The following is a 27650-nucleotide window of genomic DNA, read 5'->3' as shown; positions in this document are numbered from 1 at the left end:
AAATGGAAAAACTGATCATGTTAGACTTTTAAGTAAAACCTTTTTCTCTCAGCAATTCTGTGCCAGGCAGTTTTACAAAGCTGTTCTAGAGAACAGGAAGGTGTTCTAGAAAACAGGAATTGCCATCGCCATTTTATGCTCAATCTAAGATATTTAACTAGACTGTATTGCTACTCACCTTTTATTATGGAGCTCCTCTGTACAGAAGAAACTGATGTTACTTGTCTCAAGTCTGAGTTGAAGCTGTCAAAAAAACAACCAACCAACCAAACAAAAAAAGGCTAGTAAATTCACCCTGCATGGACTACAGAGGGCACTATGAACGTGGGTACAATGGTGTCTGTGTTTATGTACCCAGGCCACTTAGACTGAGTTAACAACAATCACCTTGTTTTTTGGTTTACTTGTTAAATTAGTCAACCCTGGAAAAGTTGAGATAGACTATGTCGGAGTGAGCCAGACCATGCCACACACAGTACAAGGAAGACATTCACTGATATTTTAATTTTCCCTTAAAGCTTAGTATAGTAGAAGTCTTGGTACCCATTTATTGGCCCTCTCTCTACAGCCAAGCCAGAGATGTCTCATCACAATTCAATTCCCTCCTTTAGTTAGTTTGTATGGTTTCAGTGAGGGGGCTGCCACATCTGTAACACTGGATAATCTGTTTCTGGAAAATACTTAAAAGTAAGGATAATTTTTCAGACTGGGATGAGTGGTGGGCAGCTGTGTATGATAGAAAAAGCATTGGATTTAGAGTTAAGAGCTTTTGTTTACTAGTCATAGGAAATTAATACTCAGTTTCCTTAGCTATAAAATGCACATAATTATGCCTTCTTTAAAGGGCTGTTATAAAGATAACTGAAGGAGATAAATTCCTATGGAAGTAACTTGACCATTGCCTGACCAGTAAGAGCTTAAGAAGTATTGGTTGTATGTGTATGGCCATAGCAAATTCGAAGAGAGCTGTGGGTAAAAGCCAGTAGATTATGATTCTTTACTCTGTTAAACACTACATAACCTTGTTACCTGGATCAGCAAAGGGAATTCTAAGCTGAAGCTTCTCAAAAGTTTCTTTTTAATTTTCTTAGTGAGAAGAGATAGTCTTCTTGACAATAACCAGAGAGGAAAAAAGAGGTGGAAACTGTTGTGATAAGGATACTTGAATGTGTTTGCTGAAGGATGGAGGGATTATAAGCAGAGCCTGCCAGGAAGTCCTGTTTTTCTGATCCTTGAGGATCCATTTATTGTTGCTAAAAGGAAAACACTGTCAAGAGACATCTCTATGCGTGTTAGTCACTTCCCTTGGGACCTTCCTTAATTTCTGTGTTTTTTTTTTCTATGCAAGATGAAATAATATATTTCCTTACTTTAAAACGCTCACAGATAGAATGAAATATTAACAAATCAACTGATTGTTTGATTAATTAATCAACCAATAAGTCTATCTCTAACTTCCCTAAATGTGCCTACCATGTGGCCAATGAAGAATCTTACAAACCTGAAGGGGATAAATGCAGCCCCAGATGACCATAACTGATCTGACATTCACAACTAGACCTCAAAGTTATTACAAGCTGATCAGACACTCTCAGCTAGGTCATGCTGTTCTGTTATTGGACACAAACATGAGACAAAACAAAGCTACTTTATAATTTTGTCTAAGCATAGAAAAAAACAAAGTCACTGTGCCAACCATAAAATACCAAATATCTTCCTCTCTTGGCTAAAATGAGTGTCTGCTACTTTTGTTTTTAAAAAGCCAATTACAGCTTTATTCTCCTTCTCTGCCCTCTCTATAGATAAAATTTGTTGAGATACCTAGTCATAGAATTGCCCTTGCTTTGACAACATCCAATCTGGAGCAAACCACCACTTCCTTAGACCCTCCCTCAAGTAAGTCAACCAAAGCATTATCCTATAATAGATTATTTTTAAAAATTGAAGTATAATTGATTTACAATGTTGTGTTAGTTTCAGATGTACAGCAAAGTGATTCAGTTATACATATATATGTATATATATTCTTTTTCAGATTCTTTTCCATTATAGGTTATTACAAGATATTGAATATAGTTCCTTGTGTTATACAGTAGGTCCCTGTTTATCTCTTTTATATATAGAAGTGTGTATATGTTAATCCCAAATTCCTAATTTATCTCTCCCGCACTTTCCCCTTTGGTGAGCATAAGTTTGTTTTCTATGTCTGTGAGTCTACTTCTGTTTTGTAAATAAGTTCATTGTATCATATTTTAGATTCCACATATAAGTGATATCATATAGTATTTGTCTTTCACTTTCTGACTTACTTTACTTAGTAAGATGATGTTTAGATCCATCCATGTTGCTGCAAAAGGTATTATTTCATTGTTTCTTATGGCTGAGTAATATTCCATGGTATATGTATACTATATCTTCTTTATCCATTCATCTGTTGATGGACATTTAGGTTGCTTCCATGTCTTGGCTATTGCAAATACTCTTACTATGAGCATTGGGGTGCATGTATTTTTTCCAAGTAGAGTTTTCTCCGGATATATATGCCCAGGAGTGGGATCGTTGGATCATATGGTAATTCTATTTTTAGTTTTTTAAGGAATCTCCATATTGTTCTCCATAGTGGCTGTACCAATTTATATTCCCATCAACAGTGTAGGAGGGTTCCTTTTTTCTTTTTTTAATTAATTTATTTTATTTTCTTTATTTTTGGCTGTGTTGGTCTTCATTGCTCTGTGCGGGCCCTCTCCAGTTGCAGCGAGCAGGGACCACTCCTCCCTGTGGTGTGCAGGCTTCTCACTGCGGTGGTCTCTCCTGTTGCAGAGCACGGGCTCTAGGCGGGCGGGCCCCAACAGTTGTGGCTTGTGGGCTCAGTAGCTGTGGCTTGTGGGCTGTAGAGCGCAGGCTCAGTAGTTGTGGTGCACGGGCCCAGCCGTTCTGCAGCATGTGGTATCCTCCCGGAACAGGGCTTGAACCTGTGTCCCCTGCATTGGCAGGCGGATTCCCAACCACTGCGCCACCAGGGAAGCCCCAAGGGTTCCTTTTTCTCAGCACCCTCTCCAGCATTTATTGTTTATAGACTTCTTTTTTTTATGATGAAAGCTTGATGGTATTCACATTGCTTAATTTGTGTCATGCTTTATTTATTTATTTATTTATTTTATGGCTGTGTTGGGTCTTCATTTCTGTGCAAGGGCTTTCTCTAGTTGTGGCAAGCGGGGGCCACTCTGCATCGCGGTGCGCAGGCCTCTCACTATCGCGGCCTCTCTTGTTGCGGAGCACAGGCTCCAGACGCGCAGGCTCAGCAATTGTGGCTCACGGGCCCAGTTGCTCCGTGGCATGTGGGATCTTCCCAGACCAGGGCTCAAACCCGTGTCCCCTGCATTGGCAGGCAGATTCTCAACCACTGTGCCACCAGGGAAGCCCTATAGACTTTTCGATGATGGCCATTCTGACAGGTGTGAGGTGAGGGTCAGACTTTTGGATTAAGGCAGATCATCAGAAAGCTGATATTTGGACCACAGTTCTTAGATCTGGAAAGAATTTCTTCCACTGAGTTATACTTCTATATAATGTCTTTGAATCTTATTAAGAAATGCTGTAAGAAGCAGATGTATTGAACTATATGTATATATGTCAGATATTTTGGGGAACCACTGTTCAGTGTATCTCTTAGTCTCCTTCGTATGAAAGAAATTACAGAACTAGACGCCAGTATTTTAGCTTTCTCTGTGAACTGACTTGTTTTCTTCTTACAGTTAATGAAAATCATGTAACAGATAATGTGTCCCCATTCTCCACTTCATTTTTTTAATTCAAAAAAAAAACACTTTATAGAGAATCATATCTGAACACTTGAAAAAACTTCAACACTGAAGATGCTTTTTGATGATTCCACACTTTGTTTTAAAGGGAGTTCATAACACATTTATAGGCTTGACTTAATGCCAGCATAATATCCTATAGTCCACAAAATCATCATCTTCTTTTTCTTTTTTAAATCCATATTTCTTTTATTCTTTCTTTTAGTGTACTTTAGTACATCAGATCCTTAATGGAACAAAGTGGAATATAGCATAATAAAGGCACATATAAATGATATGTAAGTAAATAGGTAGTTCCAAGATAAGAAGAGCTTATGAAGGTATGGATTGTACTAAGGAGAGATTTTTATTAAGCCTTCCTCTTAGTATATAGTATTGAGCAGGCTTCCCCAGGAGTTCATATAAAACACATTTTATTGTGGCCTAGAAGGTTCTAGATGATTTGATGCTGCCTACCTTTCCAGCCTCATATACCATTTTCCTTCTCGCTAGCCAAATCAACATTTCTTATTCTTTGAAAACCCCAGGCTTTTAGCTCTACTTACTTGGGACTTGATTGCCCTAGATCTTTGCATGCTATATTATCTTACTTTGAAATATCACTTCCTAACAAAGGCATTCTCTAACCTTTTGGATCTAAACTATGCCCTATCCCACCCCAACAATTTCTATATTCATACTATCCTTTATTCTTTTTTTAATTTAATTTTTTTATACAGCATGTTCTTGTTAGTTATGTATTTTATACATATTTGTGTATACATGTCAATCCCAATCTCCCAATTCATCCCACCACCACCACCACCACCCCTCCACTTTCTACCCTTGGTGTCCATACGTTTGTTCTCTACATCTGTGTCTCTATTTCTGCCTTCCAAACTGGTTCATCTGTACCATTTTTCTGTATTCCACATATGTGTGTTAATATACGATCCTTGTTTTTCTCTTTCTGACTTACTTCACTCTGTATGACAGTCCCTAGGTCCATCCACATCTCTACAAATGACCCAATTTCGTTCCTTTTTATGGCTGAGTAATAGTCCATTGTATATATGTACAACATCTTCTTTATCCATTCGTCTGTTGATGGGCATTTAGGTTGCTTCCATGACCTGGCTATTGTAAATAGTGCTGCAATGAACATTGGGGTGCATGTGTCTTTTTGAATTATGGTTTTCTCAGGGTATATGCCCAGTAGTGGGATTGCTGGGTCATATGGTAATTCTACGTTTAGTTTTTTGAGGAACCTCCATACTGTTCTCCATAGTGGCTGTATCAATTTACATTCCCACCAACAGTGCAAGAGGGTTCCCTTTTCTCCACACCCTCTCCAGCATTTGTAGATTTTCTGATAATGCCCATTCTGACTGGTGTAAGGTGATACCTTATTGTAGTTTTGATTCCCATTTCTCTGATAATTAGTGATGTTGAGCATCTTTTCATGTGCTTCTTGGCCATCTGTATGTCTTCTTTGGAGAAATGTCTATTTAGTTCTTCTGCCCATTTTTTGATTGGGTTGTTTGTTTTTTTTGATATTGAGTTGCATGGGCTGTTTATATATTTTGGAGATTAATCCTTTGTCCATTGATTCGTTTGCAAATATTTTCTCCCATTCTGAGGGTTGTCTTTTTGTCTTGTTTATAGTTTCCTTTGCTGTGCAAAAGTTTTTATGTTTCATTAGGTCCCATTTGTTTATTTTTGTTTTCATTTCTGTTACTCTAGGAGGTGGGTCAAAAAAGATCTTGCTGTGATTTATGTCAAAGAGTGTTCTTCCTGTGTTTTCATCTAAGAGTTTTATAGTGTCCGGTCTTTCATTTAGGTCTTTAATCCATTTTGAGTTTATTTTTGTGTATGGTGTTAGGGAGTGTTCTAATTTCATTCCTTTACATGTGGCTGTCCAGTTTTCCCAGCACCACTTATTGAAGACACTGCCTTTTCTCCACTGTATATCCTTGCCTCCTTTGTCATAGGTTAGTTGACCGTAGGTGTGTGGGTTTATCTCTGGGCTTTGTATCCTGTTCCATTGATCTATATTTCTGTTTTTGTGCCAGTACCATATGTCTTGATTACTATAGCTTTGTAGTATAGTCTGAAGTCAGGGAGTCTGATTCCTCCAGCTCCATTTTTTCCCCTCAAGACTGCTTTGGCTATTTGGGTCTTTCGTGTCTCCATACAAATTTTAAGATTTTTTCTTCTAGTTCTGTAAAAAATGTCATTGGTAATTTGATAGGGATTGCATTGAATCTGTAGATTGCTTTGGGTAGTATAGTCATTTTCACAATGTTGATTCTTCCAGTCCAAGAACATGGTATATCTCTCCATCTGTTTGTGTCATCTTTGATTTCTTTCATCAGTGTCTTATAGTTTTCTGAGTACAGGTCTTTTACCTCCTTAGGTAGGTTTATTCCTAGATATTTTATTCTTTTTGTTGCAGTGGTGAATGGGAGTTTCCTTAATTTCTATTTCTGATCTTTTGTTGTTAGTGTATAGAAATGCAAGAGATTTCTGTGCATTAATTTTGTATCCTGCAATGTTACCAAACTAATTGATTAGATCTTGTAGTTTTCTGGTGGTATCTTTAGGATTCTATATGTATAGTATAATGTCATCTGCAAACAGTGACAGTTTTACTTCTTCTTTTCCAATTGTATTCCTTTTATTTCTTTTTCTTCTATAATAGGCATGGCTAGGACTTCCAAAACTCTGTTGAATAATAGTGGTGAGAGTGGACATTCTTGTCTTGTTCCTGATCTTAGAGGATATGCTTTCAGTTTTTCACCATGGAGAATGATGTTTGCTGTGGGTTTGTTTTATATGGCCTTTATTATGTTGAGGTACGTTCCCTCTATGCCCACTTTCTAGAGAATTTTTTATCATAAATTGGTGTTGAATTTTGTCAAAAGCTTTTCTGCATCTATTGAGATGATCATATGGTTTTTATTCTTCAATTGGTTAATATGGTGTATCACATTGATTAATTTGTGTATATTGAAGAATCCTTGCATCCCTGGGATAAATCTCACTTGATCATGGTGTATGATCCTTTTGATGTGTTGTTGGATTCTGTTTGCTAGTATTTTGTTGAGGATTTTTGCATCTGTATTCATCAGTGATATTGGTCTGTAATTTTCTTTTTTTGTAGTATCTTTGTCTGGTTTTGGTATCAGGGTGATGGTGGCCTCATAGAATGACTTTGGGAGTGTTCCTTCCTCTGCAATATTTTGGAAGAGTTTGAGAAGGATGGGTGTTATCTCTTCTCTAAATGTTTGATAGAATTCACCTGTGAAGCCATCTGGTCCTGGACTTCTGTTTGTTGGAAGATTTTTAATCACATTTTCAATTTCATTACTTGTGATTAGTCTGTTCATATTTTCTGTTTCTTCCTGGTTCAGTCTTGGAAGGTTATACCATTCTAAGAATTTGTCCGTTTCTTCCAGGTTGTCCGTTTTACTGGCATAGAGTTAGTTGCTTGTAGTAGTCTCTTATGACACTTTGTATTTCTACGGTGTCCATTGTAACTTCTCCTTTTTCATTTCTAACTTTATTGATGTGAGTCCTCTCCCTCTTTATCTTGCTGAGTCTGGCTAAAGATTTATCCATTTTGTTTATCTTCTCAAAGAACCAGCTTTTAGTTTTATTGATCTTTGCTATTGTTTTCTTTGTTTCTATTTCATTTATTTCTACTCTGATCTTTATGATTTCTTTCCTTCTACTAACTTTGGGTTTTCTTTCTTCTTCTTTCCCTAGTTCCTTTAGGTGTAAGGTTAAATTGTTTATTTGAGATTTTTCTTGTTTCTGAGGTAGTATTGTATTGCTGTAAACCTCCCTCTTAGAACTGCTGTTGCTGTATCCCGTAGGGTTTGGATCATCGTGTTTTTGTTGTCATTTGTCTTTAGGTATTTTTTGATTTCCTCTTTGATTTCTTCAGTGATCTCTTGGCTATTAAGTAGTGTATTGTTTAGCCTCCATGTGTTTGTGTTTTTTACATTTTTCCCTGTAATTTATTTCTATCTCATAGCGTTGTGGTCAGAAAAGATGCTCGATATGATTTCAATTTTCTTAAATTTACCAAGGCTTGATTTGTGACCCAAGATGTGATCTATCCTGGAGAATGTTCTGTGTGCACTTCAGAAGAAAGTGTAATCTGATGTTTTCAGATGGAATGTCCTATAAATTTCAATTAAATCTATCTGGTCTATTGTATCATTTAAAGCTTGTGTTTCCTTATTAATTTTCTGTCTGGATGATCTGTCCATTGGTGTAAGTGAGGTGCTAAAGTCTCCCACTATTATTGTGTTACTGTCAGTTTCCTCTTTTATAGCTGTTAGCAGTTGCCTTATGTATTGAGGTGCTCCTATGTTGGGTGCATATATATTTATAATTGCTATATCTTCTTCTTAGATTGATCACTTGATCATTATGTAGTGTCCTTCTTTGGTAACATTCTTTATTTTAAAGTCCTTTTTATCTGATATGAGTATTGCTATTCCAGCTTTCTTTTGATTTCCATTTGCATAGAATATCTTTTTCCATCCTCTCACTTTCAGTCTGTATGTGTCCTAGGTCTGAAATGGGTCTCTTGTAGACAGCATATATATGGGTCTTGTTTTTGTATCCATTCAATGAGCCTGTGTTTTTTGGTTGGAGCATTTAATCCATTCACATTTAAGGTAATTATCGATATGTATGTTCCTATTACCATTTTCTTAATTGTTTTAGGTTTGTTTTTGTAGGTCCTTTTCTTCTCTTGTGTTTCCCACTTGGAGAAGTTTTTTTAGCATTTATTGTAGAACTGGTTTGGTGGTCTGAATTCTCTTAACTTTTGCTTATCTGTAAAGGTTTTAATTTCTCCATCGAATCTGAATGAGATCCTTGCTGGGTAGAGTAATCTTGGTTGTAGGTTCTTCCCTTCCATCACTTTAAATATATCGTGCCAGTCCCTTCTGGCTTGTAGAGTTTCTGCTGAGAAAACAGCTGTTAATGTTATGGGAGTTCCCTTGTATGTTTTTTGTCATTTTTCCCTTGTTGCATTTAATCATTTTTCTTTGTCTTTAATTTTTGTCAATTTGATTACTATGTGTCTTGGCATGTTTCTCCTTGGGTTTATCCTGCCTGGGACTCTCTACACTTCCTGGACTTGGGTGGCTATTTCTTTTCCCATGTTAGGGAAGTTTTTGACTATAATCTCTTCAAATATTTTCTCGGGTTCTTTCTCTCTCTCTTCTCCTTCTGGGACCCCTATAATGCGAATGTTGTTGCATTTAATCTTGTCCCAGAGGTCTCTTAGGCTGTCTTCATTTCTTTTCATTCTTTTTTCTTTATTCTGGTCTGTGGTAGTGAATTCCACCATTCTGTCTTCCAGGTCACTTATCTGTTCTTCTGCCTCTGTTATTCTGCTATTGATTTCTTCTAGTCTATTTTTCATTTCAGTTATTGTATTGTTCATCTGTGTTTGTTTGTTCTTTAATTTTTCTAAGTCTTTGTTAAACATTTCTTGCATGTTTTCAATCTTTGCCTCCATTCTTTTTCTGAGGTCCTGGATCATCTTCACTATCATTATTCTGAAATCCTTTTCTGGATGGTTGCCTTTCTCCACTTCATTTAATTGTTTTTCTGGGGTTTTATCTTGTTCCTTCATCTGGTACATAGCCCTCTGCCTTTTCATTTTGTCTATCTTTCTGTGAATGTGCTGTAGGATTCATAGGCTGCAGGATTGTAGTTCTTCTTGCTTCTGCTGTCTGCCCTGTGGTGGACGAGGCTGTCTAAGAGGCTTGTGCAAGCTTTCTGATGGGAAGGACTGGTGGTGGGTAGAGCTGGGTGTTGCTCTGGTGGGCGGAGCTCAGTAAAACTTTAATTCGCTTGTCTGCTGATGGGTGGGGCTGAATTCCCTCCCTGTTGGTTGTTTGGCCTGAGGCGACCCAACACTGGCACCTACAGGCTCTTTGGGCTAATGGAAGACTCTGGGAGGGGTCATGCCAAGAAGTACTTCCCAGAACTTCTGCTGCCGGTGTCCTTGTTCCTGTGGTGAGCCACAACTGCCCCCCACCTCTGCAGGAGACCCTCCAACACTAGCAGGTAGTTCTGGTTCAGTTCTCCTGTGGGGTCACTGCTTCTTCTTCCGGGTCCTGATGCACACACTACTTTGTGTGTGCCCTCCAAGAGTGGAGTCTCTGTTTCCCCCAGTCCTGTCCAAGTCCTGCAATCAAATCCCACTAGCCTTCAAAGTCTGATTCTCTGGTAATTCCTCCTCCTGTTGCTGGACCCCCAGGTTGGGAAGCCTGATGTGGGGCTCAGAACCTTCACTCCAGTGGATGGACTTTTGTGATATAAGTGTTCTCCAGTTTGTGAGTCACCCACCCAGCAGTTATGGGATTTGATTTTATTGTGATTGTGCCCCTCCTACCATCTCATTGCGACTTCTCCTTTGTCTTTGGATGTGGGGTATATTTTTTGGTGAGTTCCAGTATCTTCCTGTTGATGATTGTTTAGCAATTAGTTGTGATTCTGGTGCTTTCGCAAGAGGGAGTGAGCGCATGTCCATCTACTCTGCCATTTTGAACCAATCTCTATTGTTGTTGCTTTAATGAGATATAATTGACATATAACGTGTTAGTTTCAGGTGTACAACATAATTTAATATATGTAAATATCATGAAACGATTACCACAATAAGTCTAGTTATAGTTGACATCCATCTCCGCATACAGTTACAAATTTGCTTTTTCTTTATCCTTTATTGTTTTTACATTTATTATAACTACTGGAATTGGTAGTTATAATTCGTAATTATAGATTTATGTGTTTAACTTCTTATCATCTGTCTCCCTCACTAGAATGTAAGTTTCACAAAGGCTTGGACTTAATCTTCTACATAGATGTAAACCCAGTGCACATCAAAGAGGTAAATAAATGTTTATTGAATGAATGAATGAATGAAATGCATCAACCCTAGATGCCAAGTGACTAACTCATTTATGACCAAATAGTTGAGTCAAATCACCTGGACCTGTCATAAAATTCCTCTGCATGTGTCTTCATCTCAGTATCTTAGAATCACTGGCTTTTTTTTGTTTGCTTCCTTTTTTTAAATTTAATTTTTATTGGAGTAAAGTGGATTTATAATGTTGTGTTAGTTTCAGGTGTACAGCAAAGTGAATCTGTTGTACATATCCATATATCCATTCTTTTTAGATTCTTTTCCCATGTAGGCCATTACAGAATATTGAGTAGAGTTCCCTATGCTATACAGTAGGTCCTTATTAGTTATCTATTTTATATATAAATAGTATGTATATGTCAATCTCAATCTTCCAATTTATCCCTCACCCCCCTTACCCTCTGGTAACCATAAGTTTATTGTCTACATCTGTAATTCTATTTCTGTTTTGCAGATAAGTTCATTTGTACCTTTTTTTAGATTCCACATATAACTGATATCATACAATATTTGTCTTTCTCTGTCTGACTTACTTCACTCAGTGTGGCAATCTCTATGTCCATCCATGTTGCTGCAAATGGCATTATTTCATTCTTTTTTTTTTTTTTTAAATTTTATAGCTACTTTATTTATTTATTTATTATTTTTTTTTGGCTGTGTTGGGTCTTCGGTTCGTGCGAGGGCTTTCTCTAGTTGCGGCAAGCGGGGGCCACTCTTCATCGCGGTGCGGGGACCGCTCTTCATCGCGGTGCGCGGGCCTTTCACTATCGCGGCCCCTCCCGTTGCGGGGCACAGGCTCCAGACGCGCAGGCTCAGTAGTTGTGGCTCACGGGCCCAGCTGCTCCGTGGCATGTGGGATCTTCCCAGACCAGGGCTCGAACCCGTGTCCCCTGCATTAGCAGGCAGATTCTCAACCACTGCGCCACCAGGGAAGCCCTCATTCTTTTTTTTATGGCTGAGTTATATTCCATTGTATATATGTACCACATCTTCTTCATCCATTCCTCTGTTGATGGACATTTAGGTTGCTTCCATGTCCTGGCTATTGTAAATAGTGCTGCAATGAACATTGTGGTGCATGTAACTTTTCGAATTATGGTTTTCTCCAACAAGGGATTAATCTCCAAATATACAAACAGCTTATGCAGCTCTTTATCAAAAAAACCCAAACAACCCGATCAAAAAATGGGTGGAAGATCTAAAAAGACATTTCTCCAAAGAAGATATACAGATGGTTAAAAAGCACATGAAAAGATGCTCAACATCACTAATTATTAGAGAAATGCAAATCAAAACTACAATGAGGTATCACCTCACACCAGTCAGACTGGCCATCATCAAAATATCTACAAACAATTGGGACTTCCCCGGCAGTCCAGTGGTCAACACTCCATGCTTCCAATGCAAGGGGTATGGGTTCAATCCCTGGTCAGAGAACTAAGATCCCACATACTGCATGGTGTAGCCAAAAAAAAATAAAAATTCTATGAACCATAAACGCTGGAGAGGGTGTGAAGAACAGGGAACCCTCCTACACTGTTGGTTGGAATGTAATCTGGTACAGCTACTATGGAGAACAGTATGGAGGTTCCTTACAAAACTAAAAATAGAGCTACCATATGATCCATTTTGGCCTGTGTGCTCAGCTCAACCTTTCTTCACTTGAAACTAACTCAAAAGTATATTGCCACTACATGCTAATCTTCTTTTTAAATGTAAACCTATTTCCAGGTATGTTAATTACCTTGCACAGGTAAGAAGAATATAATCTATTTCTTATTCAATAAATAGAGGATTTAAAAATAGAGGCAGGAGAAGAAACTTCTACTGCCACTGTCACGAGTGTTTGAGTTACCTATACACTCCCTGTAACTTCTTTCACTTTTCCCAACTAATATAAGATTTTTATTTCTCTGTCTATGTCACATATTTATTTAAAATAGTGGCTCTGTAAGATCACTGTGTGGACTGGTGCTGGTCTATGTGTGCCAGAATCACCTGGGCAGCATTAAAATAGGGATTTCTGGGGTCTACTTTATATTCTGAATTAGGAGATTTGGAGAAAGACCTTGGAATCTATTCTTTTAAAGACCTCCCCAAATAATTATGAAATAGGCAGTGCTTTAGATCATTATTAGTCTTTGGATGTCAATTAAATCAAAATTTTGGCTCAATTATGATTTGATTGGCACTAATTTCCTTTAATCTCAGCTAAAAAGGTGTGTATGCTCTTCTCTTCTACCAGGAGTAGAGCAGAGATCATTAGGCCAGAGAAACCAAGTGTAAGAATGTATGCACAAAATAGAGGAGAGTGATCACAGATAAAAGGGCAAGTAGTTATGGGCGGTCAGGATAGGAGAAGAGATTAAAGTTCAGATCCAGGTTATTTAATTCAAGTTACTGTCTGTCAAGTCCTGTTTTGAAGGTAAGGTCTGGTTTAATTGGTTGTACTATTGTCCATACTTGACTAGGCAGAAGTAGATGTATTTGGGTTTGTGTTTTGAGGTGCCAGTAGGTAAAGACCTACTTTTTAAGCTGGAATAGAAGTGAGGAAAAAATATTGTGATCTTGGTTCACTCATGAGCTCTTATTTGCTTTGGCTAATTTTTGTGCACATCTGAATTTTTCTCAAGGCAGTTTTCATGTCCTTGTTCCGGAGACTGTAGATGAGCAGGTTTACAAGTGGGGTCACTGATGAGTACACCAAAGTTACAATCTTCTGTATCCCAGTTGGATTTCCAGAGGTTGGGCTGATGTACATCATCATGATGGTTCCATAGAACAGAGACACTACAGCCAGGTGGGAACCACAGGTGGAGAAGGCTTTACGTCTGCCAGCGGCTGAAGGGACACGCAACACTGTTCTGAGAACCAGAGTGTAGGACCAAAAGATGAAGAAGAAGGTGATGAAGATAATAAGAGAGCTCAATAGAGAACAGGAAAGCTCAATTCCAGGGGCAGGGGTGCAGGACAGGACCAATAGGGGACCAGGGTCACAGACAAAATGGTCAATAGTATTGGGGCCACAAAAGGGGAGTTGTGTGATAAAATAGATAGGGACTGGATAGCAGAGGAACGCTGTTACCCAGCAGAGGACCACCAAGTTCATGCAGAGATGGCTGTTCGTGATGGTAGGATAGTGGAGAGGTTGGCAGATGGCCAAGTACCAATCAAAAGCCATGAGGGGCAGTAAGAAGATCTCAGTGATGCCCATGGAGAAGAAGAAGTAGAACTGGAGGAAGCAGGCAGTGAAATAGATGGTTTTGATTTCAGATAGGAAGTTCCTTAACATATTGGGAACAGTGGTGTTGATGTAACAAATCTCCAGGAATGAGAAGTTTGCCAACAGAGTGTACATGGGCATGTGAATTCTGTGATCAAGCTTCACTGCAAAGACAATGGCTCCATTCCCAATCAGTGTCAGGATGTAAGACATGGAGAACAGCACAAAGAGGAGGACCTGAACCTCTCTAGTTCAGGGAAAACTCAGGAGTATGAATTCAGCCCCTGTGTTGACTTCTGACACATTCATGGCTTCCTAAGAGGTGGAGAGGAAAGAATGACCGTGACAAAGATGACCTTATTCTCTAATCTTCAGGAATATTTCCTTTCAGAGATCCGTAAGTCCCTCAGATTCTATTACTCTATTAAACAAATAATGTAACTATACTGCTGAAGACTGTCAAACTTTGAGAGTGCTCTATATGATCAGACTTTGAATTTTGGACTTTCTCATTCCTCTTTCAGTATTTTCTCAGATCCAGCAAAAGACAGGATCTTATGCAATAAGCAGCTTGGAGAAGGTTAATGACAGTACTTGAAAATATAAATAAGTATGAACATTTTATATTTATATCTATAGAATAAGATATATAGACCCTTAATATTGGACACAGAATTTCAATTCTGTGGATCTCTTGAATTAGAGACACAAATGCTAGGCATCACAGGAGGAGGAGAAAGGTAACAAATAACACAATGAAATTAGTGCATTTCACTTTTATTCTGGATCAGTCTTGTAGTTATAAGTATTAGCTTCTTAAGGTGTTTTGATAACCCAGGCAAGAAATGTCAAATGTGCCATCATTTCTGCAGTGTTCATCATGGTTTGTTAACTCAAGGAAACTTTGAAAGTCTAGACATCTACATAATAGTCCCATCTCTTACCAGGTGTTTTAATACTTCTGTAAAATCTTGGTCTATGTTGAAACCAGAAAAATACAGAAAAAGTGAACAATGGATCTGGTATATTACAGACTTTTGAGATTTTTGCCTGAGATGTCAGGAATCCTAGAAAGGCTGCTATTCTTGTAGTTTATGGATATATGGAGAGGATCATAAATGTCAGATACTCATAAGCAGAGATCTCTGGGAACCAAGGACAGTGGTGGGAGCCATAACTGCCCCTCTGGACAAGGTTGTTTTGGTAAGTGGATTAAGAGCTTCTTTTTCTGGGTGAAAGTTAGTCTTGAACTTTGTGTGACTTCCATGGTGAGAGAAGCAAAAACAAAGCCATTGAAATCACCTGATTCTGTTGCCAGTCATTTGGTCGTAATTTATTAACTTATTTTTTGGACCCCCCTCTGTTAGTGAGGGACACTTATCACTTGTGCCAAAATGACCCAAAGTGACATGATTGAGTGATGATACTTATTCAGGAAAATGTAAGTGCAGAATACGGACCCAGAAACTTTCAATGACAGTATTCTAGCTAAGGATATTCATTTATGTATTAGTTATAAAATGTATTACTTTCCAGATCACATAATGTCATAGCTTTAAGGATGATCTTGATGATTGCAACTAGTGACACAAAGGATGAGAGAAATTCAGAATTTTTCATGTCACATTTCCTTGCAAGGCTCCTCTTCAGTCTGTGAATAGATCATATATGGCACAGCAAAAGCTGTGAATAATTCCTCTGTAGCAGGAATTGAGAGTTACCCAGAAGCCAAAGTAACCATGAGGAAGGAGTGAAAATAGCAAGAAATAATTTCATGTATGAGGATTCCAATGGCTTTGTAAACCATGTGGGAGTGAACTCATCCATCTGCAGTACTCAGTCATCGCCTTGCTCTCCCTCCTTGCAAAGGCAGCAGACAATCATCGGCTCTGTGGCAGAGCCAAGCACAGGTTAAAAAAAACTGAAGTTTTTTTTTTTCTGCCTGCTCTTCATAGCTGCTTTGTCAGTTATTTTCAGATGTCACTTTGCTAACTTCTTTGTTCACCCAAAGACCTGGTTCTGACTGGGTACAACTCCTGGTTAATAAGAACAGAATTTATATACATTGAGGCTCTTACCTCATTCTCATCTCCCTCATTTCACTGATTCACAGCTCTCTTAGTTGTAAGGATGAATCTCCTTACATTAATTCATGTAACTTGAGATGCTATTATTTTTACAGCCACACAAAAGAAGGCAAAGCTAAAATGAACACCTAAGAGCTGTCCTATACTTGTACCTCTTCTGAACACATCTCCTCATAGAACTCATGGGTCTGATTTGTCATCTTCTGTTTTTGCTGCAGCAAAAGGCAGGCAAGATGGAGGGCATGGCATCCTTGGCAGCCAACAGCCAAGAGAGGGGGTTAACCTTGCTGGACACCAATACTGGTTTGGAAAGAAATTGGCATATTTGCTGTACAACAGAGACTTATCTATGTTGCTCTGAAACCTGTTTTATTCCTCGTGAGGGAGATAGTCTCCTATGAATTCCAAAAGTGAGAATTTATGGGGGAAGATTGGTAATTGTATCCGAAATGTTCCCTTCCCTCAGGAGTCCATTAATTGGCCTTTGGGACCCAGCTTCTCCAGTAGTGAATGATCATCTCATGTTACTTTTAGAGCAGATGTTTATTTTGTCCTATGAACAGGTTACTCTCATGATGGTGCAAACACTACAGCAGTACCAGCTTAGCTAGAACATGAAGCTTTTGTTTATCTTTTATTCCTTTACATTCAATTTTATTCATTTTTTGAGTCTGTCTACAAGTTTTGGACTCTCTTATTTGTCAATATCAGAGTTACGTCATGAGAGTTCTCATTCTTTTTCCTATTGATTCACTCTGGCTTGAAAAGGATTATTCCCTTTTGATTTTTGGTAAAAGGCGTTCTCTCCTGGGGCAGCTTTGTGCTTCTAGCATGATAGTGATAAGTAAATATCATTTCATGGTGAGCAGTTCCCAGGAGACCATGGTGCAAGTGGTGAAATGCCAAACTTCTAGAAGATTCCTCTCCATCTAACCGTTTAGAGTATTTCAAACTGTGTTTAGTAGATGTCCCTGAAAGTTGACATGATTGTTGAAATTTTCTTGCTTCTCCACCGCAATGAGAAGCCCAAGCACTGCAACAAAGAGTAGCCCCAACTCGCCGCAACTAGAGAAAGCCTGCACGCAGCAACGAAGACCCAATGCAGCCAAAAATAAATAAATAAATAAATTTTAAAAAGAAGAAATTTTCTTGCTTCTTTTAAGTGAGGAATTGCTGAGAGAGATGACTCAAACTTCTGAACCCCTTTGTTTTTATTACTTGCATGTGTGTGCATATGCACATGGGTATGTATGCATTTAGATCAGCTATTTAACTATGTTTTTTTTTCTATTATTGGTTTGGAGCAATCTGTAATGAGACTGACTCTTGCTAGCAATTTACTAATGACTACATATCATTCAATGACAAAAGAGGTTTTTTGGGGGGCTGTGAATTGAACTTGCTCATTTTCTCAGCATCATTTCTGTAAGGTAGAAGCATTTTTTTGTCTTTTAAATGGTAACATCACTTCTTCCATCATAAAAATTGATATTCTAGGATGCACAGTCATCAAGTTTTTCAGAAGGATTTATTCATTAAAATGTTTGGTGTTTGAGGGCACAAAGAATTTTCTTGACACTAATTTCTGCCAAAATTATCATTAGGAACAAAGAATTTATTCAACTTTCATAGGGTGAAATGTGATGTTTCTGATATTTGAACTGAAGTATTAAATTGCAGAATTTAACAGGAGTGAGTTGAGGAACGCTTTTGAGCTTTAATATATCTATATGTATATCTATATCCATATCTATATCTCCAGATATGTAGTAAAGTTCTCCCTCCTGTGCAATCATGATCTGACCACTAAGCTAACCAAGCAGAGACTTCAGTAGCTCTCCATAACATGTGATAGAGACTTCACAGAATTAGTAAAAAAAAAAAAAAAAAAAAGGCAATTAAATAAATAAACAGCAACATCATCAGCAACAAAAACAATAATCACAACAAAACCTGGAGAAGTGAGGGAAATTTGATATTCAGAGTTTCCACATTATATTTTTTTAAACATCTGGTTTTAAATAAAAAAAATAAAGAGAGACATGCAAAGAAATCATATGGCCCATATATAGGAAAAAACAGCAGTTAATAGAAACTTACCTCAGGGGAGTCCAGATGTGGACCGGGTTGGCACATTCAAATAAAATACTCATTAAATTCTTTTGAAGACTGTCTTACCATTTTAAAATGATTGAACAGAAGTCCACAGAGGATAAGAGTTTATATTTGGTGATAACTCGTCTTGGTTTATTTTTTTTTCTACAAATAAGATGTCTGAAGTGAAAAATTATATCTAATCTGCCTATAGTTTCTACCTGTTATTCTTTCCTGGTCATTATTATGCCTTTCTGTCCCTCTGGGAAAATTCTATTAATATTATTATTTTGGCTTCTTTTCTTCCTTAAATATTTTTTACTTCAAACACTATACTTGATAATGTTGTTCAGAACCTGGTCTTTATGGCTTAGCATCTTATTTATCTTGGTACAACAAATTTCACTGAAAAATGATTGCCCATTGTGAACAAAGATTTGTTCAAAACAATCATTACCCATAAGAAGCTTTCAAGGTAATGAGCTGCTTTGGCAAAAGTTTCAGCAAAAACCCTGTGCAAGGGCAAAACTTTAGTTCCTTTTTATTTTTTGCTGCTTAAGTAGACACGGAGTAGTCTTGAAAATGAGGTACATTTGAACTCTTGGTAATGGCTCACAGCAAGGTGGGAATCAGACCAGATTCAGATGTTACCTTCTTCTGTTAGACTCTCTATTACTTGCATTAGGCTCTATCTTTCTTCTCCAAGCTTTAGTTTTTTTAACACAGAGATATTAGGTGGCAGAAACCAGCCAGAATGTCTCTAATCCAAGCTGACAAAGGCAGCAATACTGGAAGTAGCCGACTAACTCTGTTCAATGTTCACTAGTTCCTGCAGAAAGCAACTTGGGGGAAAATACTTCTGAGTAATAGTGACCAGGTCCTTTTACTGCTGCCCTTGCTTCCTGTTGCTTCTTCTAGTGATGACTTAAGGTTACTCTGATTTTCCATTTTGGAAGCACCAGTGATGTATCTGGAAGTCTTAGACCCACTAATACTTTCATATTGCATTTGGAGACTCATCTTTAACCTCCTCCCTCAATGACTTGCTTATAAAAACTTCTTTGGATTCTTTGTTGCTTTGATGATGGCTGTCTAACTTCTTTGGTATGATCTTTTAAAATATTTTGTTATTGATAATATTTACCTTGGTATTTCATTAGTATGTAACCTTCCAAATCAGTTCTCTCCCTTTTTAACTTCAGAAGTACCTCAGAAACCAGTCCTCTCTGACATGTCAATTGCCCCAAGAAAGAAAGCCATTCTGAAAAAAATTGAATTTTTCTAGATGTTTCAGTTTCAGATAAATTCCTCAAACGTAAATTTGAACCAATATATTTTTCTCTCACTCTTCATTATTATTACATTTTTCTCTCTTTCCATTCTCTGATTCACTTTCTCTGTGTTTTCTTCCCAGAATTGGTGCCATGGTAACCAAGGCTCTGTGATATTGCCAGTGAGCTCACTGCCTCTCTTGTCCCACTAAATCTGTTAGTGGGTAGCTGAGCTCATATGGTAAAGCTCTGGGGGTATGCGAACCATGCCCAGTTTGGATAATCCAGGACAATTCTAAACTTAAGTCAAACAGGACATTTTACTGCTGAAGAGAAAATGTGCTTTGGGCCTGGAAATCATTGCTTTAGTTAGGAATACCCAAGGGAAATCCGGTGCTGATTAGGTTTCTGGATTCAAACTCTGGGAAGAAATCAGCACTGGACCTGAAAGCCATTAGCAGGAAGTGGTGCACCTGGGGCAAATCAGACCTTCCCAGGCACTCTTTTTATTCCAGGCAGCGTATTGTGGAAGGTATGGCAGCTAAGCCCCAAGGGCTGTGTTGGACCAGGTTCTGCTTTGGGCAAAATGGCCCAGGACACCAGATCCCTGTCTTTACACAGCCTTCCCTGGCCATATATAAATGTTCCTAGTGTTGCTATGTCCTCCGTGAATTGGGGCAGAAGAGAGAGTAGTGGCCAAATATATATACTTGTCATTTCATGACTGACTTTAGATCGAGGATATCCAAACTTTTGGAGTTGGTATAGGTAGTGCTTAATTTCACCATGCTGCTTCTTTTCTTCTCTTCAAACATGCCCTGTACATTAAATAATGAATTTTCAAATGAAAGTGAATTTAATTAATTTAATTTTGTGGGATTTTGAGATTCTTTGATGTGACTGATAATCTCAGGTCTGAGAGGTGGAATCCCTGACTCAGAAGAAGTTGGGCAGAAATAGAATGTTAATAGGCTTGGGGGCAGGCACCTGGCACTGGCTCAGGGAGACTCTGATTAGGTCAGAAATACCTCAGTTATACCCATAACTTTCCTCAGTTCTCCACTGTTCCATCCACATTCACATTGTCTTTAGAGCACTGTTTTGTGATTTTTTTCCCCTCTTGGTTTCTCCCAAAATGCTGATGCATTTAAAAAATCTTTGAATTATGCAAGTTAGGCTGCATGTCATTATAGAAAACCTAAAAAAAATCAGAACAAAAAATGGTATAATATTAAAATTTGATGTTTTCCTTCTATTTATAATTACATTAAAAATGGCTCATATCATACAAGTTGCTTTGGAACATTCTTTAAAAAATATACAAACTGGAGTGACTCTTTTGCTATGTTAGTAAATATAATTCTACCTAATCACTACTAGGAGCATAGTATTCCATTTTATGGTTACAGCATAATGTAAGTAGTTCTCTCCTGTTGGACATTTAGATTGTTTTGCAATTGTTTTCTATTACAAACTATTCTGTGATGATATTCCCTTACAATGAATTACTATAAGTGGATTAGCTGATCAAAATGTATATTTTAAGGTTTTTATTTGCCATATTGCTAGGTTGCTCTCTAAATGTGTTGTCCTAACTTACATTCCAGCCAGCAGGTAGTAAGAATGCTCATTTTCCTCACATTTGAAACACACACACAGGCTATTATAATTCTTTCTAAAAATTACCATTATGAATATTTAAAAGTAATGTGTCATTATTTTAATGTGTATTTATTTAATTAGTAATTAGGTTGAAATTAAAAAACTATTTTATTGGTCATTTTGCCTTTCTTTTTTCCTTTTGTTCTCATTTATGTATACAACTCATCTTTCTAATCATGTGTTCATTTTTCTTGATTTAAAATAATTTTTTATATTTTATAAATATTCGCCTTTACCATTTTTGGCATTTGCCTGTTCAGTACGTGCACAGTAATTTTTAAAACCAATCAAAGGTATTTTTTATGTAGTCATATATATCACTCTTTCTCTTAATGGTTTATACTTTGATTTTATGCTTAGGAATATATTCACACCTTGAGATTATATATAACACGTAAGACGTAGAATTGAAAAATGTCTCTTTTTGTGAATAGAAATTGTGTGCAGTTATCAAAATGGAAGCACAACCTGTCTCCAGAATAAGTAGGAGCTTCAGAAAGGATAAATGATCATTTCTCCATAAAGGAAGGAGGTTAATGTAATCAACTTGCCACCAAGTGGCTGGGTGCTTCTTCTCAGTGAAGACTATATTGACAGCTCAGCATCAGTCTCTGCTGCGGCTGGCTGGTCATTTGTTAGATAGTTAGATAACTAGTTAGTTAACTAGGTCAACCTTGGTAAGAGGTTCATGTTTTGGGTTTCGTGCATAACCTCAATCCTACCATTATGGTGCCTCCATTTGTGAGCATATTGTACAAGCACTGGGATGACAGATGACAAAAGCTACCTGACACGTAGTATGAATCATTCTATTCACTTGGTTTTCAGGTGGTAGGCATCAATATGAAACACCAAGATTTGCACACTTTGTGTCCACTCCCATCGTTCTATCTTCCTTCCTATCTCTGATTTTCCAATTTTGCTTCTTCCAGATCCCTGACTGACCAGAAAAACCATTTGTTACAGCCTAAGAACCCATGAATAAGCTTTACCTTAGGTTTTTTTCCCCATCATACAACTGGAAAACTAAGTTTTCTTTTTTCATTTCTACATACTGTAAGAACTTGCCCTCAACGTCATGATTTAGTCAGCCTCTGAGTTAGGCTGAATGAAGCAGCCATCTATTTTTGGCTCACATGAATATATGAATCAACTCACCCATAAATCAGGGCTGAGTTTCTTCTTCCTTCATTTACTGGTTGTTGGAAACCCATCGTGAGACCATAGGTTTAAACTAAGGACGAGATGTTGGTACAGCAGAAGAAGGTAATGTGTCCTCTGAACCTGTCTGGACACATGCACTAATGTACCATTACCAATGCATCATGAATTGCTGCTGTTCTTGACTGAACTTATGACTTGGTGGATGTGACAATATCCAGCTCATGATGGGAAGCTCTGTTTGCGTGCCACTTGATTTCTCATATTAAGATGCTCAGGATTTTTCCCCAATGGAAATCAAGATCTCCTTTGCAAACAGTGAGTAGTTCTATGTAATAAAAAATGTGACCTTGTTCTAGGACTCAAGGGATATGCTGGACCAGTCTACCGATGCTTATCGTATGTTATCTACATAGCCTGCTGCTCAGCAGGGCAACATGAACAGCAGCCTGTGGAAGTTTCTTTTGGCTCCACTCAAAATCGGCATTCTCCAAGTCTTGATAGGTGTGTCAGAGTAATAATCAACAAATGTGGTTTTATCTGTATCCCAAATATCAAATCCCACCCAGTCCTGTGTCTCTTTCTTAGTAGGAGGGTTGCAAAGTATAACAAAGTATAACAACTTGTCCTTTATTTCAGAGATGTGCTCTGACTTGATAATTGGTTGACTGACTTGAGTTTGTACTTCTTTCTAGGAAATAAAAAGTTCACAACTCCACAGCTCTTATAATTACCATTATTTCCATCTCATTCAAGTGCTAGAGTTATTGCATAGACAGTACTTTCCTTTCCACTTGTGACTCCTCCTAATTTATCACAGGTGAAAGTCTTAGCAAGTGTGATGCTCTTCTATACTAGGGGTTATCATCACTCGACTTACTCCCTGCACTGGGATCTTTGCTGCCATCTTTCCAGAATCTTATATCGAGGCTTTGAGTTCTAGGGCCACTTATCTTACCAGTTCATATGTGCTCTCTTAAAAGCAGAGCCTGATACAAGGACTTGGGTGCAGATGTTACATATGAGGTGATCTTAAAAAGCAAGAAGGAGCAGAGAGAATAAGAGGGGAGGAGAAAAAGCCACCGTAGAAGGAGATTGGATTTCAGGACCTCTGAAATGCATAGGGAGTATCTCCCAGAAAGATAAATGTTTGATGCATTCATGCATCTGTACTAATCCCATACACTTCAGGGCTGCACTTATGTATAGGCTGTGGGGACTCTGGTGACTTTTGAGAAACTCTGAGGCAGAAATTTGAAAGATATGTGGTACTTTTCAAGTGGGACACTGTTAGTATGATTTAAAATTCACGTGGAACTATTCAGTACAACTGCAGCTGAAAATAGAAGCTCACCAAAAGCATCTGCTACAATAAACTTCTGGTTCCATGATCATGTACTAGTTGTGTGATGTTAGGGAAATTCCTGAACCTCACTAAAACTGTTTTCTAATTTTTTAACATGGTGTTGGTAATAACTTGCTCCAGAAGGTTGTTGTATATAATAAATGAAGTGACTGTCCTCAAACTATTCAGTGCAATAATAGTCCCATGAGGTGATTTGGGAGACAAGGAAGTTATCCTGTCAAAATTGGATAAAGCTCCATTCTAGTATATGTATTTTGGAGATTCATCATGCTTATAACGTTTTGAAGGCTTCATGAATTTGTTTAATTTGGTGTAACCCGTTATTCCTTTATTTAAATGTGGCACTTAAAAAATTGAACTGACATTTTCCCCCTTTCCTATTAACTTCACATGGATTATTCCTAGAAAAACATGTTGGTAAATTTGGAGATAGTTTATATAGTTGGTTTATGTCAGTGATTAGTAGCTGATAAATTCTTAGAAATAGAAGTGCATATTATTGTAATAAATGAAGTAGGCTGCAAGGTTGGCCTCTGTATGTGAGGAGGTAAGAAATTATTATATGGTTTGAAAAGAATGTAACTTTTTGATAGTGACTGAGGGAAGTCTCTGAGGGAAATTTTAAGACAAAAAATCATCTATTGAGTAGAAGAGACTTTGTATCCTTATAAATAGTTCATCTTCTAATATAAATTAGACAAATTTGAAGTTCAGATTTCACTATATTCTTAATTTATAAAGTCTTGAATTCAGCAAAAGTTACTAAAAAAGTTGGATTTCATTCCATTTTAATTAACTAGTTAATTAATTAATTTCATTCCATTTTGAGTGTCAGCGACCTGAATTATGAGGTAAGTCTTCCTGATATGGAAAGTCTGAGACACAGAAAGCCTAGTTAATTATTACCTCAAAGTTGGTTACAAATGCAGAAACCACACACCTTTAGAAACAACAGTACATTTTATTCACCACACATTGTCATCTCTTTTCCCTCTCTGCTAAGAAAGATGGATGATTGTAGAATGAACAAACCATAAGCACCCAGAAGGAAATAATAATTAAAATAATCAGGAAAACAGCATCTTCTGTTAAAGATATTTTGGATGGTGTTCTTAATTAAGGGTTTTTGTTTATGTAAATAATTTGCCCAGGCAATTGTTCAGCCATTCAGTTCACTTTGCTTTTGTGAAATAGGACAAAGAAAACTTCTCTTTCGTTATTGAACCCCCAGAAAGCCTGTTCCTCCATGCCCAGACAACCTCAAATCCTTGGTTCTTTCGTAAAGGAAGTCCAATTACAGTTGTACTTCACTTTGTGGAATAGATGACTTTCTGAAGGCTGTAAATGTAGCTCCCTTAAATTGCATTCTACTTCGTTCGTGCATCTCTAGAGTCATCTTTATTTTATTTATTTTTTTATAAATTTATTTATTTATTTTTGGCTGAGTTGGGTGTTCGTTGCTGCACGCAGGCTTTCTCTAATTGCGGAGGGCGGGGGCTACTCTTTTGTTGTAGTGTGTGGGCTTTTCATTGCGGTGGCTTCTCTTGTTGAGGATCACAGGTTCTAGGCATGTGGGCTTCAGTAGTTGTGGCACTCGGGCTCAGTAGTTGTGGCTCACGGGCTTAGTTGCTCTGTGGCATGTGGAATCTTCCTGGATCAGGGCTCAAACCCATGTCCCCTGCATTGGCAGGCTGATTCTTAACCACTGCGCCACTAGGTGCAGACTCTTTTTAAAGAGTCATCTTTAAAAAGTAGGTAGCTAATGGTGAAAATAAAATGCAGAATCAAACTAAAATTTGTAATTATATATTTTAAATGTGTCAAATGGCAAAATTCTGAAATAAAATATGGTCCTAAAACCTGTCAGTTGACACTGGATTTGCAGCAAAGGGAGTTAAGTCCTGACTAATGCCTTTTACATTTAGCATGTATCTTAACTCTATTTGAATAAATACTAGCCATTAAATTCCTAATTCTTATTTTGTGTACTTCTGACGTACTACCTAATATCCAACTAAGGCTATAAGTTTCTTTCTTTACAATCCTTACAGTAGAAACATGTATTATTCTTTAGAGAAGAGTGAAAAGATCACGCTTGCAAGGCTGGACTTATTTCATACAGAAATCCTTCCTTTTACTCAGTAACTACCAGTGGAGGAAAATTTTTAGTGTTAATCCCAAAACAAGTTCATAACCTCTGTTGCATCCTTATGTTGCTCCAATTCTGAAATACAAACCAGATTTATACTTCCTTTTAGAAATCAGTTCTAATGAAAAGTTCAATTTTCTTGAGACAATCATATTTCTTAAATAAGACTAATCTATCATGTAGTGAGTGCTTTTCATGATAATCATGGACTTTATTGTAACAGTTCCCTAGCCAAAATGATTAAATTTTCTAGAAAACCATCTTGCTCATATCTTATTCAGATAGGTTGTGTTGGGACTTGGTTCACTATGACTTCTGATTTATGTTTTATGGACAGGTATTTCAGTCCCAAAGACTTTCCTTAGGGCATTCTTCATCTCCTTGTTCCTGAGGCTATAAATTAGAGGATTGCAGAGGGGTGTTATTACAGAATAAAATAAGGCCACAATTTTTTGCACTTCCACTGGGCGTCCTGATCCAGGACTAATATACATCACCGTAACAGAGCCAAAAAACAGAGTCACTACAGTCAGATGAGAAGCACAAGTGGAGAAAGCTTTGCGTTTGCTCGCTGCTGAGGACATCTTTAGCACAGCCAGAATCACCAGAGCATAGGAGCAAAGGATGAAGAGAAAGGTGCCAAACATGAAAATAGCATTGAAAGTAGAGTAAATGAGTTGTGTGGTGGTGTCTTCAGAACAGGACAGCGTCATCAACGGGACAGGATCACACATAAAATGGTCGATGATATTTGGGCCACAAAAGGGCAACTGTGAAATGAGAACAACTGGGGTTAGGAAGAGCACGAACCCACAGGACCACCCAAAGATGACGAGGCCAGTGTACAGCTGTTTAGTCATGATGCGTGGGTAATGCAGAGGACGGCAGATGGCAAGGTACCTGTCAAAGGCCATGATGCAAAGGTAGAAGCCCTCGTCACACCCTAAAGAGAAGAAGAAGTAGAACTGTGCAAAACAACTCACAAAGGAGATGGACTTGCTTGTGGACAGGAAGTTGGCCAACATGTTAGGGACGGTCGTGGTGACATAACATATTTCCAGGAGAGAGAAATTCCCCAAGAGGATGTACATGGGGGTGTGAAGGCGCTGATCCCACCGCACAGCACAGACAATGGCTGTGTTCCCCATCAGGGTCAGGGCATAGGCTACTGAGAAGAGCCCGAAGTAGAGGAGCTGCATTTCTGGGCGTGAGGGAAAGCCCATGAGGATAAAGTGGCTAACGTACTGGGTGGTTTCTCTGCTGGACACATTCATTAGTCTGGAAGACATGGAGATGACAGTGGTTACTGCACTTTAATGGAGTATGCTGATTCGTCCTGAAAAAATCTAATTTCATTACCATTTTGGGGGAATAAAGTAATAAACAATGATTTTTGTATTAAAGCAATGAAGCTGTGATCGTCACAACCTGTTCCCCAAAAGTATGATTTCATTTTGATAACATGCAAATAATAATATAAATAAAAACATGATTTGGGGCAATCATTAAAGTAGGTCAGGATACTGAATTACACATAAGAAGTGCAGAATTTGTAATTCTGAATATGTCACTTAAACTCTAATTGTGTTTTCTCATCTGTTTACCATATATAGTACATACAAATCAGTGCATGTGAAATTCCTTTCTAAAGCATTATGTAAAACTAATTTATTGTAATTAGTAATATTGATAATAATAGCAAGTGAAGTAGTACTTGCATTAAGACATTTCAAAAGGTTCTGTCTCAGTGAGATACAAAGAAAGGGTACAGGGAATATTCCTTTTTGTGTTTGTTTATGTTATTGTAAAGTAATGACTAAAAGGGCCTTTCTGGTACCAGCAAAGGTGATCTATTATGTAACTATACTAAACACATTTG

The 27650-nt window shown here is 37.8% G+C and overlaps 2 protein-coding genes across 2 annotated transcripts; both read right to left on the bottom strand.

Annotated features, from left to right (window-relative positions):
* Window positions 1-13345: 13345 nt before the first annotated feature.
* LOC118890990 (olfactory receptor 11H6-like) lies at window positions 13346-14290 on the bottom strand. Its single transcript, XM_036844504.1, is given in 1 exon segment — window positions 13346-14290. A coding segment is annotated over 1 exon segment (945 nt).
* Window positions 14291-26091: 11801 nt separating this feature from the next.
* Window positions 26092-27045, bottom strand: LOC118889865 (olfactory receptor 11G2-like). Its single transcript, XM_036842020.1, has one exon. The coding sequence runs from the start codon at window positions 27043-27045 to the stop codon at window positions 26092-26094; it is 954 nt and encodes a 317-aa protein (XP_036697915.1).
* Window positions 27046-27650: the final 605 nt, after the last annotated feature.

The sequence above is a fragment of the Balaenoptera musculus genome, chromosome 2, assembly GCF_009873245.2.
Source record: "Balaenoptera musculus isolate JJ_BM4_2016_0621 chromosome 2, mBalMus1.pri.v3, whole genome shotgun sequence".
In the NCBI taxonomy this organism is placed as follows: Eukaryota; Metazoa; Chordata; class Mammalia; order Artiodactyla; family Balaenopteridae; genus Balaenoptera; species Balaenoptera musculus.
This window is presented reverse-complemented; position numbering and strand designations above follow the sequence as displayed.

Coding starts and splice junctions, on each gene's coding strand:
- LOC118889865 (XM_036842020.1), bottom strand. CDS start 27,045: ATGAATGTGTCCAGCAGAGAAACCACCCAGTACGTTAGCCACTTTATC.